The sequence below is a fragment of the Euprymna scolopes genome, chromosome 14 (assembly GCF_053919585.1).
Source record: "Euprymna scolopes isolate OS-2025 chromosome 14, ASM5391958v1, whole genome shotgun sequence".
In the NCBI taxonomy this organism is placed as follows: Eukaryota; Metazoa; Mollusca; class Cephalopoda; order Sepiida; family Sepiolidae; genus Euprymna; species Euprymna scolopes.
The window spans coordinates 31,696,316-31,719,592 of record NC_136495.1 but is presented as its reverse complement, the minus strand read 5'-3'; the positions used below and the strand labels follow the sequence as shown (position 1 = coordinate 31,719,592).

Genomic DNA, 23,277 nt, shown 5'->3' with positions numbered 1-23,277 from the left:
CACATTTAGGCTGGTGTATCTGCTACTATTCTCTCACTCTTGGACAGGGTTCAAAAGAGAGTCGCCAACCTGATAGGTCCTGAACTGTCATCTAAGCTTCAGCCTCAGTCTCATTGACCGGCTGTTGTATCCCTCTGCCTATTCTACAAGTATTTTAATGGTGAATGCTCTGACGAACTACAAGCACTTGTACCCCCTCAATATAAATACTCCCGACAAACCCAACAAGCAGCTAAATCCCACCTCTACATAGCAGAGATCCCTAGGCCTTCTACTCCAATACTTTCTTCTCCAGAATTCCTAGACTTTGAAACTCCCTTCTGGGATTCTGCTTCCCCAACCGTACTGACATGCAGAAGTGCAAGTGTAATGGGAACAGACATCTTGCTGCTCATCTCCCTTCATAATATCCCTGCAAATTATGTCCCTGATAGTAGTCCTCTACTTCAAAGTGGTACTGTTTTTTTTTTTGTTTTGTTTTTTTTTACACATTGGTCACCACTTATCAAGGCCCGGAAGCCACTCAGGGATAAGGGTTATTGCAAGTACATTACATTAGTGTGGAGATTTGATGAAGTGTTTACTTAAGGGGGCGGTTCATTAGGAATTTGTTAACGTTGGACTTGAACACATCCAAGTTGTAGTCAGGTGGGAAGCAGGCAGACGGAACAGAGTTCCACAGGCGCGCAGTTCTAAGAAAGAAGCTTTGTTCATGGAATGCCTTGTTTGGGGTGAAAATTAAATTAAAAAAAAAATCTTTGCACTCATCATCACAATAACCTATGGCACAGTGGTTAGAGTACTTATAAAAGTGATATTGTCCTGAAAGTTGAAGATTCAATTCTCAATGTGGGCAACCGAAAAATACAATTGTAAATTACTTATCCAGTCATGGCTGACGGAACGAGAGCATGCCACCTACGTGAAGCAAATAAAGGGTTCCATTCGAAATTTCATCCAAATTCCCGAGTTCAACAGAAACATTCCAGAGTTCAACAAGATACACCTGAAGAAAGTCGGAGATTACATCGACTGAAACGTTGTGAAAATGACTCTCAAGATGAGAACAGTACTTCGCAGAATACAAATAATTTAAATCATATGTAAAAAATTCTCCGAGGAAGACAATGGAAGCGGTTCCAAACCACTACCGTTCCTCTGTGCCCCTCATCTCTGTATGTCCCCCCCCCCCAATGGAACTATTGGTGGCTTTAAAACTTCAAATAAGGATATCCGCTTATAATGAAAGTTAAAACATATGTGAAATTTCTTTCAAAATTACAATTTCTTTCGACTGTATTAGAGAACGAAACTAGGAAAGGTAGAAGAAAAAAAAACAAGAAAAGTTATATGGTGTTGTGAGCATAATAAAAAGGGATATAATAGTGATTCTCATTCAATCTCGAGCAGCACCGGGTCTTCTTGATAGTACGTATTAAATAAATAATAAATAAAATTTTACACTGCTGTACAAAATCAAATAATTTGAACGTAAAAAAAAAACAACAAAAAAAACATACTATTCACAAAAAGGAGGCACGTTTTTATTGCCACGCCCACTTTATGTGACGTCACAATTGCGTTTATTTGTTTATATAAACCCGATTGCGCGCATTTCATCATTTGAGAACTTGGTCTTGGTCGCCTGTCGTTGAAATTCGTAAGTATTTTTGTTTATTTATTTATTTAAATGAGTTTTAGTTCCACAAGAGAAAATAAGGACAACCAATAACATGCACATGGTCTTCATTTTTCTTTGCATAAACCAGAGCAGAAAAAAATCTGTGCGCGCAGAAAGTACTTAAAAATAATTAGAATCCCTTTAAAACTTCAAATACGTTTATCTGATTTTCATGAAATTGAAACCAAATATATAAGACAGTAATTCAGATTTTTCCAACAAGAGGGGCGAAAACGTGTGTCGGGAAGGTGCAGTAAAAACGATTTTAAAAAATGGAAACCAATAATGCAGGAGTAAAACATTTAAAGGTACTTATCCATTTATATTACCTTGTTGGAATAATAACGTTATTTAGAAAACCTTTCTTAACATGGGAAAGAAGGTGTTTTGTAATTCTGTACTTTCACCTAACAATTTAATAATTGCTATATATATATATATATAATATATATATATATATATATCGTAAAGCTTGTAAATACTATTTAAAAAAAAATTTAAAAATTTTAAAAAATAAATCCATAATACTTCCGTTTTATGTGTACTCCTAATTCAGAGTACCCCTTCTGGGGAGTCCACACAACGGACTTTGTGTCAAATTTTGCTGTCGTGGAGAAGCAAATAAATAGTACTTTCATGGGTATAAGTTTTAAATATCTTGTTCGTATTACTGTTAGTATTTTATTTGAAAAAGTTGTAAAAGAAAATTAAAAAAAAATCCCCGCAGTTATTCATGTGAAAGCCCTTTCATTGTTTAGCTATTTGGCCAGAATTGGTTAGAACAATTCTGAAGTGTCGTATTGTTTTTGTTTAAATAGAACTTCTGAAAAGTTCGTTTTAATTTTCTCTCATTTGATTTCAATAAATCAACACTTAACGTGCACAAAATATAGTATTTCTCGTCTATACGTAACTTCGTTAAATACGCAATGGATTAGTTTTTCTTCTCTATCAACCGAATGGGCACTGAAAAAGGGCCCTTGCTCCTTGGTACTCATGCAGAGAGTGATCCGTGCTGAAATAACCTTATTTAAAAGGCCATTCTTAACATGGGGAGGGTAGGATGTTTTGTACCTATTCTATACTTTAACCTTACAATTGAATGAATAAAAAAAAAAAAAAACTTTAAACGTGAAAATACGATTTAACGCGGATCCCTCTCTGCATTAGCACCGAGTCCTTAAGATACTGTTGATAGGTCGATTTTTTTTTTTTTTTTTTTTATGTAGCTTCAAAACAAAAGTACTTGGTTGTAATATCAAAAGTAGTAATATATCCAAAAATTACGAAATTCATCGAGTAGAAAAATTTCTATTCTGTTTTTAGTAAAAAAAAAAATAAGTCTATATCGCTATTGGTAGAAATCGTCAGCCATTGCATTGGCGAAAAGGGAGATAAGTGTGTTCCCTGCATTCGCAATCTTCAAGATGTTTTCATTTAGGGAAAATGCAATTTTCTCCAATTTTTCGTAAAAATTGCTTTTATCTATAATTTTCTTACTCTATGAATTTCAGTTTAATATATGGCTATTTTCGACAAGTAATGTTTTTGCTTAAAACATAAAAACCGATCTGATTTCTTAACACAAAGCAGGTACTTATACAGAGAAGGTACTACTGCGCTTTAGCTAATAACAAAGATATTATTTAGAAACCCATTCGTAACATGGGGAGTTTTGTAACTACTCTGTACTTCCACCTAACGATTTAATAAAAGATACTGTAAAACTTGAATTCAAGTAAAAAAAAAAAAAAAATATTATATAAAAATAATAGCACGGTACCTTCTCTGAATAAGCACCCAAATAAAGGTGCTTCTGCAGTTTACGGGGCGTGCTATTTTTAGATAGGATTCCCCCCCCCAGTCAATTTTTACGTTCTTTTCATTACATTGTTAGGTGAAAGTACAAGCCCCCCCCCTCCATGTTATCATGGTTCCTAAACAAAAGTTGGTTATCTTCCAGTTTCGTCACCTTGTGTTTACAAATGTTTTGCGGAAAGTTGTCATCTGCAAAATGGAGTGAAACTTAATTTTTCAAATTGTATTTTTTAAAATAAGCAAACGAACAATGCATCTTATTTTGCAGATGACGGCTCCAGCTCCAGCTCCGCGCAAAATCTTTGTAAACACCGAGTGACGAAACTTAGATATAATAATAACATTTCATCACGATTCGTAAACTACACGAGTCCCGAAATAAAATAAGGGGAAATTTAAAATGTATCTTCATAATAATAATAATAAATAAATAAATAAAACTACTACTTACATCTTCGCTTTTAAATAAACAAAAATGCATTTTCAAAGTTACCTATGTGAAAAATACATACACGCGTAATCTTGTCTGAGTTTTAATACCAAAATTTATGATTTTAAAACCAAAGATCTTGGTTTCAGCAATTTGAAGGGATTTATTTTTTCTCTGGCTTTAAGCATCTTTTTCTAAATGGTGTTTGCTTTTTCTCACGTACTTACTACTGAATAATTTGTCGTAGTACTTGAAACGAAGCTAAGATTTTTTCTTTTTCTTCATCTATTTATATATTATCGGGAATGCGCGCACCAGTTTTGTGTATACAATGCCTCATGTTTCAAGTTCTACTCGCACTACGTTGCCTTGCTGACATGATGGCAAACTCTTACATATTTAATTTATTGCGCATGAAATTAATACAGTAGCAAACCCTTGACCTGGTATGACTTTCTTCGGGGGTGCGACTGGTTGGAGTGACTTCTGCATTTAACGTTCAATAGTAACAACCTCCGGGGTTTTTTTTTGTTTTTTTGTTTTTTTTACGATGTGAAAAACTTTGCAAAAGATAATTTTACGAATTTAAAAATTTGGATTAGTTTCGTGTATAAATTAAACTTAAAATTATCCATTTCTGGTATATTTGGTAATCATGAAGAAAGAGAGCATGTTTCCTCCGTTTGATTATAGGTGGCGTTACTGTCTGTCCACCCAGTTACGGAAGCACAAAATGTATATAATGGCACCCTTGAAATAATGTTTTTGTTATTTTAATTTTAAACATGTTTTTTGAAAACATAAGTTTTATTTTTCCAAACATTTACGTTTTGTTGGTTTATTTTCAAACATTTACGTTTTTTGTTTTGTTTTTACTTTTAGTTTATGCTTGCAAAAAAAAAAATGTTTTTGCTATATTTTTCTTTTAAACATATTTATGGGTACAACCGTTTTTCCGCGAGTATTTTTTACGCTCTTATAATAAAAAAATCAACTTTTTTTTTAAATCTTTTTTTTATGGACCTCCCCCCCCTTTTTTTAATTTTTCTGCACTTATTTTACCTTTTCCGCGAGTATTTATATATATATATATATTTGAAAAAGGATATTGTAAAACCTGAATCTTACTTGAAACTACTATAAAAAAAAATTTTTTTTTAAGCTCGGTACAATAAGTGCATAAGCAAACTTTTCAAAAAAAAAAAATATTTCAAAAATATTTAGCTTTATGCCTGCAAAAAAAAAAAAAAACGTAAAAACAAAAAAAAAAACGTAAATGTTTGAAAATAAACCAGCAACAAAACGTAAATGTTTGGAAAAATAAAACTTAAATATGTTTGCAAAAAAAAAAAAAAAAAATGTTTAAAACTAAAATATAACAAAAACATTTATTATTTCAAGGGTGCCATTATATACTTTTTGTGCTTCCGTAACTGGGTGGACAGACAGTAACGCCATCTATAGTCAAACGGAGGAAACGGGCTCTCTTTCTTCATGATTACCGGATATTTTAGGGCATTTAAGTTTTAGCACTTCTATAGTTTAACATTTCCAAATAAATTTAGAAAGCTATTAACATGAAGAGAGCGTCAGCGTCCTGTTGACATATTGCACGGATGGAACTCTCCTCACTAGCTCCAGTTTTTTTTTTTTTTTTCGTAGGGTTGTTTTATGGAGAAAGGTGCAATGGCAAACAAATTCTATGCGTTTCTTTTTTTTTATTTTTATTTATTTATTTTATTTATTTTTTTTTTTGTTAAATTTGTTAACGAACCATACGAAAAATAGTTAAATGGGATTCGTTCTTCGTTAATTTAAATACGAAACAGATTCCCTACTCTAAACTTTAAAAATTTGTACAAAAAATACTTTAAAGTAATCTATCCATGCTCGATAGTTACTTTTATGGTTATTTGCTCGACTGAGCTTCAATCTATGTAGAACTTTTCCCCGCAACAAATGCTTATTTAAGCTACAACAACCGTCAATAATTCCCCTCCCTCTCTGTGCCAAAAACTAAACAAAAATTCCATTAACAGTTTTTTGGGGTTTTTTCCGGATGTGAGGCTGCTTCCCAGCTGACTATGATATGGTCAATATCGATCTAATGTAAATAAGTTATTGAGCCGTCCTCTTTTATAATTAAACGCTACCCAAGTTCTACTATTACTGATTGTCCCGGTGTTGTCTCGCCATTTACCTAACACTTATTAACCCTTATCCTGGCGTTGATAAGTGAACACCTCCAAAGTCAAAAAAAAAAAAAAAGTTCACAAGGAAATAGAAATGTGTAGAATCTCATTTTTATTGAGGGTGATTCAGTGAGGTGTTGACCCATGATTCTGTTAGGTACTAGCAGATTATTCCCCTCACCCCCAGGCTGGTTTCGCACCAGCACGTGAGGCGCTCCTACCTCAGAATGCTGACTGGTCCAATCTGGACTATGTTCATAACCTTCTAGAGTGCTCCCCCTCCCCTTGAAACTGGATTACATAACCTCGCTAGACTTCATATCTCTACTTTCTGTAGTGGAAAAACAGATAAATAACCTTGATATATTTGTTTTGTAAAGGAAGAGACTACCATACTTCACAACACTTTCCAGCCTTGGGCTGGAAGCAAAGTGTAGTATCTGTTTTAATACTGCACTTAATCTTTTCTGTGCTCGGTCAGTGAAGAAACCTAGACTGATTTTTTATTTTTGCTTTAATCCAGAATGCACCTCTTTTTTTGGGGGGGTAGATGGGCTGAATTTGTCAAAGTCTGCCCTCATGGGAAGGTAAGTAAATGGAGAATCATATTCACAAAAGTAAATGGAAACTTCACGGTTTCAAACGCAGCCCGTTTCTAATTTGGTCTTCAGACTGAGACCTAAGTGGAATCCTATCCCAGTTTTTATTTTGGGTAATAGAGCTCTTCCAAGATGCGCACCTCTCCACTCATTTTGCCCTTGACTTCCCAAAGTTAAATCTGTCTTGGAACACCACTATCCACTCCCAAACTTTATCCCTACTTCTATTTCCTCCCACCTAGCCCCACTCCCATTTATGTTACAAGAACAAGTCACCTCTTCTTGTGAGTAAATGAGATAGGATAGCCGAGGATTCGAACCTGCGAAGCTAGAATTGGAATTGAGAATTCCATTCATAAGTTAGAATAAATAATACAGAATGTTATTGAAAATGCAATTTGGAATTAACCATTGTTTAGTTCACATAAAATAGTTAGATATCTGTTTATTGAAAAAAGGAATGTAATGATGCAATTTTGTGAAATTAAAATAAGGAATTTAAAAACAATGGAAAATGTTATACTTATTTGTAAAGTGGGTTAATAAAAAATTAGATTAAAGAAATCAGCTTTGTAGAAACGTGAGGAACAATGCATGCTTAGAGACGAAGGCATGTCAGGCCACGAGTCCGAGATGCACGTGTTTGGTCACGCAATGATGTCATGAGTTCTCGATATAGAGAGCTTTAGGTCAGTAAGTCAGTCAGGGGAGAAGAGAGAAGTCAGGTCGGACAAACAGAGCTGACATTCTGCCTTGGAAGCGAAGGTGAGAAGAAAGAAATCATGTAGAGACTTTGAATTCCTTGATGCAAAGCCATTGACTGGTCAAATGGAATAAACAACTTCATACTTTTGTATCTTTGTGTTCAATAGAAAGGTATTGTGAATTTATATTATGAGAACTTTGTGAAAATCATCATCTCAAAAATAGGTAAGAAATATGTCTGTTATAGAAACACTCCCATTCACAGAACTGTCAAACGTATAAATATCAAACTATCTCCTAACTATCTATATATATATATATATATATATATATATATAATCTAAATCCCTTCTCATTATGTATTACATGTTCCCAGCTGTATTAAAACGTACCCTCTCTCTCTTTATATATACGCGATATATCTGCACACCAATATGGCCTCACACTAATATGAACAGTTATTACATAACATTTAGAGATTGGCTTGCTTGCTTTTGATTCTGAACAAACTGAAAAATGGTGAGTAGTATTAAATTCTTTAGAAAGTGTTGGGAGAAAGGTTTTATTCCTTGCTCTACTTTCCAATAAGTTTTGCACATTCATATATTTATGAATTTCAAACTTTAAAATTTCTACACTTTGTGTTATTTTAAGTAAAATGCACTCTTATTGATAACGTGATTGCACAATGATGGTCAAATGTTATATATAGTAGACAAAAGATGCTCAACAACCTACTTTTCCAGCATTTCTGTCTTTGTGCTTAACCTGTATTGTATTTTACCTTATAGCAAATATTCCAAAGTGTAGTATCTGTTCTGTCTTTGGTTAAAGAAAACTGGAGTAATTCTCTTGGTTCGAAAGCTACCAATCGGTCTTGATCATTATTAAGCTGACTTCTGTTGGCTAAAGTATTGTGGTCTTTAAGAAATCCAACCTCTCTGGCTATGCTTTCAACTGCTTGAAAACGGTTTCGTTCCAGCCTGAGACTCCAGTTAGGGGAGGATGCATTTTTTTACTGTTCGGTGCTCTTTCTCTAGCTTCTTAAATTCCACTTTCCCAACCGTGTTGCATCTTCCTAGCGTGAAAGCAAGATAATCAGAAGGATGACACAAGTTTTACTTTGTTCTTATCTCGAGTATCCTTTTTGGGGGAGGGGGCTGGATACTCGCGCCCTAGATTAAAAAAAATCAAACTTCTGGCTAATTTTGTCCCTATGAGGATGCCAAGAAACAAGAATTTTCTAAATTGGATCCATACACATCCTCAACTAAGTTGGAATAAAGGTTTTTTTGTTTATTTAGATTTTTTGATGCAACTACGTTAGAATAGCAAAATTTGGAAAAGAAAATTTTTAAAATTTGTATCTAATTTTTTTGTCAATTTCAATTAAAAGCAATAATTACTTAATTAGCATGTCAGAAGTACTTAAATATTACTGCATTATTAAAAAAAAATTTTTTTTTTTTTTTTTCTTAAAAAAAAACAGCCATATTTTTGGAAGACATGACATAACAAGGGAAGTAACTCTTATGCTAAAAATTAGGCAAAATGCACTTTTTTTTTTAATGGCAAGAATTACACACTATTTACCTTTTGAAACGTTCCAGTTATTTTTTTTTTTGTTGTTTGTTTTTTTTTGTTTTTTTAGACAAACATCTTATTTGAAAATATTAATTACTGTAACATGACATAAAAGTAGATACCATTAGTTTGCCTCAAAATTCACTAACATTTTTTAATTTTGTTATAGTGTAGTTGCCTCGTTATTTTTTAGTTTATTTTAACTTTAAATTGACAAAGGGAGATAATTTAATTTGACTTATTCTTTCAACAATCCATTTACTACAAGAACGGATAGGAGGGGGGGGGTGAAATAGTACTAAAAAAAAAATTGACTACTTAATGGAAAACGACTTTCTATTAGAAGAAACAAGAAAAAAACCTAAATTGACTTCATTCCTTATTAGAATTTTGGAAATGATGCAAAGTTTTGAAAATTCAAATAGTGTTTAGGCATATATATATATATATATATATAAATTAGTGGGGGGGGGGAATAAAGTATACTTAAATATATTTTAATTTGTCCAGATTTTGTATATATTTTTAAAGTTGTGATTTCAAAAGTAAAAGAATCTAGGGGCCATCAGCTGGAACCGAAACTGTAGCATTCAAAGCTTTTGGTGTTACCACTGTACCAAGGTGACGCACATATGAACTAAGATGAATGTACAAAATTTTTAACAATCTTTTTTCAATTTTGACCAGTTTTTAACCTTAAAAACAATTTTAACCGACTAAAGACCCATAAAATAATGACCCATAAAAAATCCAATCATTTAAGGCCCCTAGCATTGCTTGGCGACTTTTAGTTTCAGAGGAGATTAGACATAGACAGATAGCTGTTTATATTATATTATATTATATTATATTATATTATAATATATTATAACATAATATATTATAATATATAATATATTATAATATAATATATTATAATATATAATAATATATATTATAATATATAATAATATATATTATAATATATAATAATATATATTATAATATATAATAATATATATTATAATATATAATAATATATATTATAATATATAATAATATATATTATAATATATAATAATATATATTATAATATATAATAATATATATTATAATATATAATAATATATATTATAATATATAATAATATATATTATAATATATAATAATATATATTATAATATATAATAATATATATTATAATATATAATAATATATATTATAATATATAATAATATATATTATAATATATAATAATATATATTATAATATATAATAATATATATTATAATATATAATAATATATATTATAATATATAATAATATATATTATAATATATAATAATATATATTATAATATATAATAATATATATTATAATATATAATAATATATATTATAATATATAATAATATATATTATAATATATAATAATATATATTATAATATATAATAATATATATTATAATATATAATAATATATATTATAATATATAATAATATATATTATAATATATAATAATATATATTATAATATATAATTATATATATTATAATATATAATTATATATATTATAATATATAATTATATATATTATAATATATAATTATATATATTATAATATATAATTATATATATTATAATATATAATTATATATATTATAATATATAATTATATATATTATAATATATAATTATATATATTATAATATATAATTATATATATTATAATATATAATTATATATATTATAATATATAATTATATATATTATAATATATAATTATATATATTATAATATATAATTATATATATTATAATATATAATTATATATATTATAATATATAATTATATATATTATAATATATAATAATATATATTATAATATATAATAATATATATTATAATATATAATAATATATATTATAATATATAATAATATATATTATAATATATAATAATATATATTATAATATATAATAATATATATAATAATATATATTATAATATATAATAATATATATAATAATATATATTATAATATATAATAATATATATAATAATATATATTATAATATATATTATAATATATAATAATATATATTATAATATATAATAATATTATAATATATAATAATATTATAATATATAATAATATTATATTATAATATTATTATATATTATATAATAATATTATAATATATTATAATATATAATAATATATATTATAATATATAATTATAATATATAATTATAATATATTATAATATATAATTATAATATATTATAATATATAATTATAATATATTATAATATATAATTATAATATATAATATATTATATAATATGTAATATATTATAATATATTATAATATATAATATATTATAATATATATATTATATTATATAATATATTATAATATATTATAAAGAATGTTTTTGAGTTAAAATCAATTTAGTATTACATAGTAAGAGAAAAAAAATTGTTTAATGTTTTTTGCTTTTCTGCCATGAACAATATATAAGAAATACAATCATGCCTCCATGAGCAATACTCCAGTTTTTAACTGGAAATGATTTATCAGGTAATCTAGAAATTATTGACTATACACCTTTTTTTGTACTGCTTAGAACGACAATCTTTTAGATAAAATTATATCTTTTTAAAATGCAAAATCATCTTTGTTACTTTACTACACTAAATTAAAGATTTTTTTCCCCGGATCTTTGTTTCTAGCTTTAAAGCAATGTTGAAATTAAATGACTCGCCATTACTTTTAAACTGGAAGAAACGTAAAAATGTCTTTGCTTTAGGGTGGCAATGTAAGGGAGAGAAATGTATTTTTCTTCTTTCTTTTTTTTTTTTTTTACATGCTTCTTTATTTTAATAAATAGTAAGATAAAACTCCAGCAATAACTAACTTCATTTTATCACGCTGGGAGTCTGTTTTAAAGAAAAATATAGCTTCGTTTTTTAGGTGGAATTTGTTGCTAGTTAGTATAGGATTGGGATACCATGTCAGTTTCATACCGAAAAAAATTGATGTTTGTTCTCATTTAAAGATTTTGATCTCTGGAAGAATAGAATAGACCCCCTAATATCAGAATATGCAAGATGTGTAAACAATATTACTTGTATTGATCAGACTATTGTCTTCATCTTGAGTGTTATTTGTGCAACGTTTTGGTTGTCTTCAGGCATGTTGGGTGTTTGGAAAAAAGTTACTGGCTCTATAGATATTTTCGTATTCTAGGAGTTAGTCTCTATTCTATGGTTAGTTTCGAATTTGAAAAAGTTGGTTTATAAAGGGGAGGCAACTGTTATAAAACACAACTGGGAATTCTCTCCCTTTTATCGCCAAAATTTTAAGGATGTACAATGTTTTTGTTTTTTTTTCTACAATGAGAGGCTTCCAAATGCTACTAATCTCTAGATTTGTTCTGCTTAATAATTTTTCTTTTTAGCATATATGCTGCCTTCTTGATTTGCCTGACTTTCCACCTTGCATTCCTGTTAATTATTTTGACCTTGTTCCACAAAGGGAAGTGTACTCCTTTTTCTTTCCATATGCGATCAACTAGTCCTGACTTTTCAATCTCTCCCTATGTCAGTTATACGGTGTTCTTCTGGCTTTACCTTTAGGAAGGCAACTAGTCTCACCTTTGTATAGTTTTCATTCAGAAATTCCGAACTTTAATGTGTAGACAATTTTTGTAAATCATTAAAATGAATCGAAATTACATGATCCATTCACCAAATGGTAATACAGCAACCCCAGTATTATACATCTGCTGATAGGACAGCTTCCTTTGATGTTTATTCCACGAACCTGAACCTTAGACTATCAGGCAGATAATGTTATTAGAGATAAAATGTCTACCACTCACGAGTTTACATAGCAACAAAAAAAATTTTAAACGTCTTCACATGCTGGTCTAGATTGCAGCATTTTTTTCCTCATCTAGTAATACTAGATCAGGCTGTCTAGAGATGCACCAAACATTGATGTTATTGCTTTGTCCATTCCCCTTGCAAAATTTAATCGTTTTATGTAAAGCCAAAAACAATTTTTCTCTTTTCTTAACTGGTTCTTTGAAAATGTGAAAAATTTGAAACATAAAATTTTACCAATGACCGGATTTAGCATTAAATAACCTGAAAAGGGGTTGATATTTAGTAAAACTAAACCAAATCCCCTTTGTGAGAAATGCCACTCATTGAATGTGAGAAAAAAAATAAAGGGAAAGGGAAGAATAAGATACAAAGCTGCTGGAAGTGCATCCACAGTCCACTTTAAGTATTAAAACTTAAACTTTTTAAAAGAAAATATAAACAGGGCTTTTATCTTTTGTTTTTAAATTAATAGGCAGAAGGAATCATAATTAACATGTGTTGTTGGCCTCCATCCAGTCTTCAAAGACAATGTATATCTCCTGTATAGGGAGTACTATGAATCAATCACATCTCTTTTGAACCGGCACTGCTTGAGGATAATGGTGAAAAGTCCAGGACTATTGAAAACTATGCTGAAATAAGCAAATAGCTTCCATATACACCGGTCCTGGATATGACTTTAAACTATATCCGATGGTGAGGTCCCAGTTTGCGGGCTTTGGGGAGTGTGGAGCCACCCTTTAATTGCCATTGCTCCCAGATCCACTGTGATCCGGAGTGGTAGTACCTGTTAGGATCCCAACTATGGGTTAAATAGAAACAGACTTGAAAACAACAAATATATTTTATTAAAAATTTTTCTTCCGAATCTTTGGATTCGGCATTGAATAACCTGAAAAGGGTTGATATGCCGTAAAATAACCAAACCAATCCATATACACCACCTGATATTCCCAAATAGTCGCCACTTATCTAGTACTGACCAGTCTCAACGATGTGTAAGGCAACAGGCAGTCTCAACGATGTGTAAGGCAACAGGCAGTCTCAACGATGTGTAAGGCAACAGGCAGTCTCAACGATGTGTAAGGCAACAGGCAGTCTCAACGATAAATACCAGGCTGCAAAGTTGAAGCTGATTTTACAACTGGGTTTAAATTCTTCAACATCAAGCATGAAACGATAGTGTCTGTAGGTAAAAATATTAAAAAATATATTGTATCTAATAGATGACTTCAATGGTTATAGCCACATTGAAAGAATTGAGTTCTTGTGTTAGATGTGGAACGGTTAAGGCAGCAGGTTTAGTTCAGAGAGCAAGACCAACAAAACATGGAAGTAATAATGGTCTTGAGGGATAAACCTGGGCAGATAAATTAGTTTTGAAGTCAATTTTTTTTGTCATTCAATACATGTTAGACTATAAAATGGACTTTATCCCTCCCTATATATATATATATATATATATATATATATATATATATATATAAAATGAACTCATTTTTTCCCCTGTTATTTTGACCTTAATTGGATTAAAAATCAAGGCATTTCATTCTAATGTAATATGTATAAACTGTAGCACAATATTTGAGGTGTTATAGGCATATTACCTCTCCACTTCCTCGATAATCGTAGATTCCTATATTTTTTCTGCTGAGAGTTAACTGTTAAAATCGATGGAAGTAGTAAAATCTTTTCTCTCTAATTCCTCCTTCCCCCGCCACCACTTACACCGTTTCTGGATCGTTCATAAGGAACAGTAACGAAGGAACACCAATTTGGGTTTCTTTACTTTGTAGTTGCTTAAAAAAACTGGAATGAAATTTTAACGTTCCTTTTCGTTCTATGCTTTCTATTGGGGGAAACGCACCATGGACCAAATCGAAGGGTTATTTATGGCATTTTTCTTTATTTTTTTTTTCGCTTTTTGCTGTTTGTTTTTGTTCTTCTGAACACGTTCATTTTTCCCCTTATTTTTGCTTTTTGTTCTTCCAATTTCTTTTTTAAAGAAGTTTTGTTTGCTGTTTTGTTTTTGTTTTTCCGATTTTTTAAAGAAGTTTAACATCGTTTTTTTGTTGTTTGTTTTTAATATTTAAACAGGGTTATTACTTCGCTTATTCTTTACTTTACCCCCCTCCCCCTTACACATACACACGTACCTTCAAACATCCGGGAAACGCCGGGTACCCCCGCTAGTACTGAATATTGACTAGTATCTTCGTACAAAAACTATACTTTTATCCCTTCAAATATAGACAAAGGGCCAATTCAACTAATGTTGACTTCATTCAGCCTCATAGTGCACCCTATTCACCCTGGAAGGTTTTGTTTTAATGGGGTTTTATTTGTTTTTAATTTATATAAAATAAATAAATGCATGTGCCATCTGTATAATGTCAGTTCTCTCTATTATTTGACAAAGACTTTTCCTTTTGAATGGGTCTTTTAATTGCATGAATCTACAATGAAAGCTGAACAAACTATTCACTTAACGCTGCTTTCATCCGATACAAAGGTAAAGTGTTTCTTTTATGTAGAGACTATTGCAAGTCATACAAAGCTCGCCTTTCAATCAGAACATTCTATTAACTTTTTATTTCCATTTTTTTTTTTTTTTTTTTTTTTAACACTTGAAAGTAAACACGATCTAAATTCAAAGGTGTTTTTTTTTTTTTTTTTTTTTTTTTTTCTCAGATTATATAACTTGATGTCGGACAACATAATGCAATAAAAAAAAAAAAATAATAAATAAAATTTTTAATTGTAGGCCGTGGTGTAGGCAAATTGTTTTAAAATAAATTTGTATAATTCAGTACAAGACTTTACTTTGTTTCAGGATTCATGGCTTTCAATTCTGGTTTTTATATGCTGTCATTCTGTTTTTGATAAAAAAATATATAACATCACCCTTCCCCATTACTATGTAATAATTAGGGTTATGACAACAGCATATTCTTTTCATTGTCATGACTTTTGAGTATATATCCGACATAGTTAATCACTTGAGAACCACATCACTCTATATAAAAGTATATAAGATATCCACGGATACACACTAGAGTAAAAACAATGAAAATATGCTGCTGCCCTAGTAATAGTACATTAACTCCAAAACGCCCCTTTTTTTTAATATTCAAAATAACAAAACCATTATCGCTTATACATTTTTTTTTTAAATCTCATTGTTTGACATCAACATATAATTGCCTTTTTCTTATCTAATTTACTTGATATTTTATTTTCTGAATTGGTGTTTATTTTTGGTGTGAATATAATTTGGGCTAGTTTGAATCAAATAGAAGTAATATGGTGTTCTTCGGTTCTAGTCATCTTTAGTCAGTGTTCTGTCTGGAGTTCTGTTCTATTTACAAGTTTCAAATTGCTTTATGGATATTTCCTCTCGGCCTTTTTTCTCTTTCTGGTAGCTGTAATGGGAGGAATTTAAAAACAACAAATAACGCCATTGCTTGCTTCTGGGATTTAGTCAATTTGCACACAGCCATTTACAGTAATGTACATTGCAAGGATGAGTGACTGGTCCTATCCTAAGAAAATATTTTATTCTGAACTAAATGTGTGAGCTAAGAGGGTTGGAAGACTGAAGCGGTATAAGGAGTGTTTGAAGGAGAATATGAAGCTGTGAAATTGATCACACAACACGAGAGGCAAGTGCACTCGGAGCAGTGAAGGAATGAAATAAGGATTGGTGTGGGAAGGTTCAAAAGTGAATGGCTTTATCATGCTGAAGAATTGAAAGCAACAAAATGTGCTGAGCAAACCAGCCTGACAAACACCAAATAATAATGTATGTCCAAATTGCGATTGGTTGTATGGATCTCATTGAACTTGTTATTTATAACGCACAAATGAAGTTCTTGGAAATCCTGTATATCAGCCCACGTGAACGTTTTCTTTGTCCCTCCCCTCCCCAGTTTTTTTTTTTTTTTTTTTACCCAGGAATCACCACTTATCAAGGCCCAGAGGTGACTCGAGGATAAGGTTTTATGGGTATATTAGTCAAGGTGATTATAGCGTAGTAAACATAAGTAGTGGGAATTTTGTAAATTGTATTCCTTAGTGGGGACGGTTCATTAAGAACTTGTTTACGTTGGACTTGAAGACAGATTGTAGTCAGCAGGAAAACAGTCAATCGGAAGACAATTCCACAGGCGTGCAGTTCTAAGAAAGAAGCTTTGTTCATGGAATCTACATTTAGATTTTGGCACAGATAAAGAGTGTGGGGAAAATTATTGATAGTGGTTTTTTTCTCTCTAATTTGTTTTTGATTCCTCACGACCATCCCTAATTAAGTGATAGACCGTGAGATTTGTCAGATCAAAGTTTTCGAATGTGGTGTATTTTGAATAAAGCATTTAGATTGGTTTCTACTATCAAATTCTCGTATCTGTCACGGTTTAGTGAGGGTGAGGAGAAAGTGTTTTTTTTTTGTTTTTTTTTTTTGTTTTTTACATTGTAAATAGTCCTATCACTCCTGCCTCCTCTTGCATATTGTCGAATTAATGACAATTTATTTCCCTTCTATACCACATATGTATGACGTCATACTGTGACATAATCATAATTCTAGTCTAACTTTTAATGGAATTTTCTATTCCTTTAACCTTAGGCTAATTCTAGTCTCATAAAAGAAAATCTATCGCTCAACATTTTGCATCTTGTTACATTGATGTCAGATGGGTTCTTGTTTAGGTCCGACTTCAGAAATCCAACTTAATTCTATAAGAGTATATGTCTGCAAGTCTTCTGTAAATCTCCTGGTCCTATCAGATAAGGCTGTCTGAAGATACCGGCTTCCTGACCTCAAATGATCCAAACATGGTGCTATCTTTCTATATTTCCTTCCTTTTTGAATAATTCAATCATGTTCTGCAAAGCCCACAAGAAAAAAAAAATGTCTTTCACAAAACAACCAAACCAAACACCATGAATAAATATAAATAATTTGAATCAAAGATTACCAAAATGACTGGATTTTGACCTTAAATAATTTGAAATGGATTGATATGGTGTAAAACACAACAGCCAAACAAACATTTAGTAAATTTATAAAAAGGAAAATTACAAATGTTTATGAAATTTGAACATGTGTAATAGGCAGAAAATAATCTGTTTTTAATTTACTTTTGAGAAACAAAACCCTACTTTGCATGAACATAACCTACATTTTTTTTTTTTTACATTTTATTTCTGCAGTAAAATGAAACTATTTAGATTTCACTAAGCATTGATTCAGAAAAAGGAATATTAATGTAAAATGTCCTTAATCCTTAGTATATTGTCGCAATGTCAGATAATTCAGGTAGTTTTTTTTTTTTAATTTTATGTCTTAAAATTTTAATAGTTGGATTACTTTGACAACTGTTTTCATCTTGAGTGTTGAATGTTTCAGCTGCTGTAACCTCCAATGGTCTTCAGCTGTATCTTGTTGACCTTGGGAATCTTCAGAATTTCGAATGGAATCCTTTATTTAAACCACATTTAAATGGGGCCGCAAATGGATGGTAACATATAATGCTAATAAGACTAAGTTGCTCTTCTTTAACAATTACAATATGCCTTTTCAACTGCTTATATCCTATATCTTGGCAAAATCATCCCACGAAGCAGCAACTTTATGGCAATTTATCTGCCATATCTAATACCATCAGAGAAAGACGCCTACGATATGCCGGTCATTGTCTGAGGAGCAAGCATGAATTGGTGAGTGATGTATTGCTATGGACTCCACGACACGGACGCGCAAGCAGAGGACTACAGAGATTCACGTACATCCAACAAATAGCACACAACGCCAACTGTGAATCTGAAGATCTGAGGCAACTGATGGAAGACAGGAAACTCTGGAGAGGAAGAGTCACATTGGTCCGGGCAAGGAGCCCGTCATGATGATATCCATGACAAATAATACCCTACCTGAGAATTCTTCCTTCAAACTCAGTCTAACATTTGCTGGCAATATGAGCTGGAACAAATACATTGAGGACATTGCAAAGGCTGCTGGAAAAGTGATTTCTGTCTATCGAGCTAGAAGACTACTCACACCCGAGAGTATCCTGTACCTCTACAAGGCCACTATTGTTGCCACATCTGGGCTGGTGCATCTACCACTAGCCTACCCATCTTGGATAGGGTTCAAAAAAGAGTCTTCAATTTAATAGGTCCCACTTTGTCAACTAAGCTCCAACCCCTGTCCCATCGCCGCAATGTTGCATCTGTGCCTGTTTTACAAATATTTTTATGGAATTTGCACTGAACTCGTTGCACTTGTGCCAACTCGACGTACATATCCCTGACAAACCTGCTTAGCAAAAAAATCTCACCCCTTCACTGAGGTCCCTAAATGCCAAAAAACTTTCTATTCTAATCGTTCCTTCCCTCAAACAGCTAGACTTTGGAATTCCCTTCCTGCTACCTGCTTCCATGGCTGTACTGATATGTAGAAGTTTAAATGTAATGTAAACCAACATCTTGTTAATCTTTTCTAGGTTTGGTCTCAAATAGTAGCTCCTTACATTGAAGTGGTGATATGTTTTGTTAGGAACAAACGTGAGTAAAAAAAAAAATAAATAAAAATAAAAACTGTAGTGGTCTCAAATAGTAGCTCCTTACATTGAAGTGGTGATATGTTTTGTTAGGAACAAACGTGAGTAAAAAAAAAAATAAATAAAAATAAAAACTGTAGCATGCTCTGATTCCCTCTGCCATAATTGAGTAGAAGTCTTAAGTAATTTGCAACTGTATTCTTCATATCTCCTGCACAGACTGAACATTCAACCTCTAGAAGTGTCTCTTACAACTGAATTTTATGTCATAATTTATCCCTTACGCCACAGTACCTTTACATTTTTATTGAAAAGAAATTGAAATTAATTTTTTTTTTTTTTTTTTTTTTTTTTTTTAACACTAAAAATGTATTTCGCTATTTTCATCATAAGTGAAATAAAATTCCGTTGCTAAAAATGTCTTCCGGTGAAATGAATCCATAGTTAATTTGTCACCTAATCCTCAGGATTTTTGCACATTTTCTGTGCAATCCTTTAATGTTTCTTGGATCTTTGCTTAGCTTCCTGCTGTTCATCACTGCAGATTTGATCAGTCCAACACCACCAAGGTCATTTACTGGGAAATTTTTTTCCTTGAATACGGAGCATACTTTGCTTTCAGAACCTTTTCTCACAACTTGGCCAAACCAGCTCATTCTTTTTAATCTATTTCTTCAGTTGAGCTAAACTTGGGATACAAATATTTTTTTTTCTGATCATGGTTCTGTGTACAAATAAGGCTTGCATTTATCTTCTACTTTAACATCCAACGACTGTAATAAAAAGGAATTCACTGTTTGAAACCTCTATAGTAAAGTCTTCATTTTAAAGCAGGAAACGCATGTTTTCTGCCAAAAGCAGGATTGGCTAACAAAAAATCAGGTTAATTTTTATTGGGTTCAATAGTGACTATTTTGCTACATTTAGCCTTAATTATGTTTCTGAATTTTTGAGATGAGGATTGATAATTCGTATTTGGATTATTCAGACTTCTGTTCTCATCTTGAGTGTTATTTTCATGTTTCGATTGATGTAACCACTTCAGGTGTATGTTTCTCTCAAACTTAAGAATCTTTGCAGAATTCTGAATGAAACCTTTTATTTAATCCACTGGGATAGCATACTTTCTTGCTGTCAGCCATGACTTGGTAGAACTAAATAATCCAGAACTGTATTTGGACGCTTGCACTGAAAATTTACTCTTCAACCTCCAGAAGAGTATAACTTAGAACTGAATTTAACTTTCAATTGTAGAAAATCAGATGACGACCAAAACGATGTGAAAAACTTGAAGAGAACAGAAGTCCAATCAATCCAAACACGATTTTAGCCTTATTTGATAACTGTCCCTTTTCTGAAGGAGTAAAAACTCCTACCTCTACTAAATATCACTAAAAAGTAAAATATTGACTAGGAGTTTTAAATGAAATTGATTTTTTTTTTTTTTTTTTTTTTTTTTTTTTTTCTTGAACATAGCTAACAAAATTAAATATTCACCTTGAATGTAAAATGCCATTTATTTACATTTTGGATGGTTTTATTTATTTATATATATATGTGTGTCTTTTTAACTGACAGTTTAAATTTGCTATATTCTATTGTTTCAGGTGTTAATTTTTGATTCCTCAAAACAACAAAAAAATGTCAGATTACTTTATTGACAATTATATGGATGAGAGTGATATGGTCAGTATGGACCGTGATCGGTATATTCACTTGGGTCACAGTGGTAAAGGGCGCTCAAAGAAGGAAGCTCGTGAGCACACAAACCGACATGATCCCAATGGCCATACCAGGAAGACGACACAGAAATTAATTAACAATAACCATAACAATCGTGCACGATCAGCAACAAGGTAAGCTTTAAATTTGTGATTAAACAAAATAAATCTGAAAAATTAAATATAATTACCTCCTCCACCGGTCAGCGTCGCCTCCTACACCCATCCTCCGCCGCCGGTCAGCGTCGCCTCTCCCCTCCCCCCCGCCTCCTGAAATGAAAAAGCAGCTTGATTTGCATATAGTTAAAGATGAAGAGTGCTTTGAAGTATTTAGATTAGTACTTAATATATTATTTACAAAGGGTTACCAGACTTTAGTAATAAAGAATACATTAATGTCACAATACAGTAAGATGGTTTTTAATATAGAAAATATATGAACAGTGTATAAATTAATATGACTATTGCTTGGTGTGCTCCACAAAAAAGATCTTATTAGTGAATGGTGATTAATATAATGTTGTTGATGTAAAAAAAAAAAAAAAAAAAAAAAATTTACTATTTTAAAATGAATCCTGTCAACTAAAACAATATTTAAAATAAATAAAACTTTTCATGTTATTTAAAAATATTTAGTTGGTAATGACACTTTTTTTTTTTTTTTTTTTTTTTTTTCAGTTTAAATATTTATTTTAATAGTATTGACTAATTTATTTCAATAGAATTTTATGAATTTGTACATTTCAAGTTTGGAGGAAATTTTTTTTTTTTTTTTGAATTCTACTCAAAACAAGGAGACAATTCAACTAATTTTTTAATTTCACGTCACTTCTTGGTAAAAGCAAAACGTTAAATTAGCAATAGCATAAAATAAAACATTATCTGAACATTTATTGAATTAAAAATTTTAGTTTTATAAACAATTAGTATTTAAAATAAATTACGATGGATGTTTGTATTTATATGAAAATGTGATTTAAAACTTTGAAAATGAACAACTTTTAGTTTTAGAGACCTTGTTCACTAAATTCCTTTTAAGAAAATTTTGAAATGAATGGACGTGGTCATGTGAACATTTATGACTTTAAATTAAAAACCCTTTTTACTTTTTTTTTTTTTTTTTTTACAAAATTAAACTTTTGTGATAAGTCAAAATAATTAAGTTTTGAACAGTCAATTGTTTCTTGTTCTGAGTGAAATTCTGTAAAAGTGAAAACAAAAATTGTTCTTCAAACCTAACGAGCACAATTGTCAAATGTGAATAAATTATGCAAATTGATGTAGAAACAATCATGTAATTACCATGGTGTCCAGTTAGTACACCTATATCAATGTAAGTTATGTTTTTTTTTCTCTTTTCCAGTTAAACCAACGGATCCATCTCCTCAGAATGGCCAAGACTATGCAAACTAATTTGACACCTGCTACAAACAGGATTTTGGCAAATCAGTAATTCTTTGCTAATTCCCAAAAAGCTTAATGTTAAACTTCTATCCAGTACTACATACTGCCATGAGGTTTATCTGACACTTGCCTGTTATTTTTCAAAAAAAAACAAATGGGTGGCAAGAACTAACCTCTTGGCTAGTCAGAAGAGGGTGGCCAAGAAATGGTGTTTAAGAAAGGGCAATTTTTTTTTTTTTTTTCTCCACCTCACTAAAATCTACATTCAGTTGCTAACAAACTGAAATCATTTATCTTTGGGTGCATGTTTGTGGTGCTGTTAATTTTTTTTTTCTTTTACTTTATATGAAAATCTTTTTATTTAAAATTTCTACTTTTTTATTTGTATAACAAAAATAAAAAGTTTTTAAAAATCTGTCTTATCTTATTTTGTAAGAATATAAAATTAGAATATTTGGCTCATGTTCAGAATTTCCCCTACATTAAAAAAGCAAACAAATAAAAAAAATTGTATGATGTCATGACACTTTGATTAATGGGAATTCATAGGCATTACAACAAATCTTGCAAGTTATGAGCACCGATCCCATGAGTCATAAATGACCAACAAATGTCTATTTCAATAAATACTCGGCTTTTACAGTGCTTGAGCTGTTTGTTTGTTTACAAACAGCAACCTCCCTTTTATAGCCAATTAAGTAGCCTGAGA

The 23,277-nt window shown here is 30.7% G+C and overlaps 1 protein-coding gene across 2 annotated transcripts; it reads left to right on the top strand.

Annotated features, from left to right (window-relative positions):
* The first annotated feature begins 1,619 nt into the window (after nucleotides 1-1,619).
* Nucleotides 1,620-22,983, top strand: LOC145292930 (uncharacterized). 2 transcript variants are annotated; one of them, XM_080139099.1, is made up of 3 exons: nucleotides 1,620-1,660; nucleotides 21,051-21,299; nucleotides 22,528-22,983. In XM_080139099.1, the coding sequence occupies exons 2-3, from the start codon at nucleotides 21,085-21,087 to the stop codon at nucleotides 22,529-22,531; spliced, it is 219 nt and encodes a 72-aa protein (XP_079995225.1). In that variant the 5' UTR covers nucleotides 1,620-1,660; nucleotides 21,051-21,084; the 3' UTR covers nucleotides 22,532-22,983. The 2 variants fall into 2 exon arrangements, with proteins under 2 accessions (XP_079995225.1, XP_079995226.1); XM_080139100.1 differs by lacking the exon at nucleotides 1,620-1,660 and adding an exon at nucleotides 19,526-19,544.
* Nucleotides 22,984-23,277: the final 294 nt, after the last annotated feature.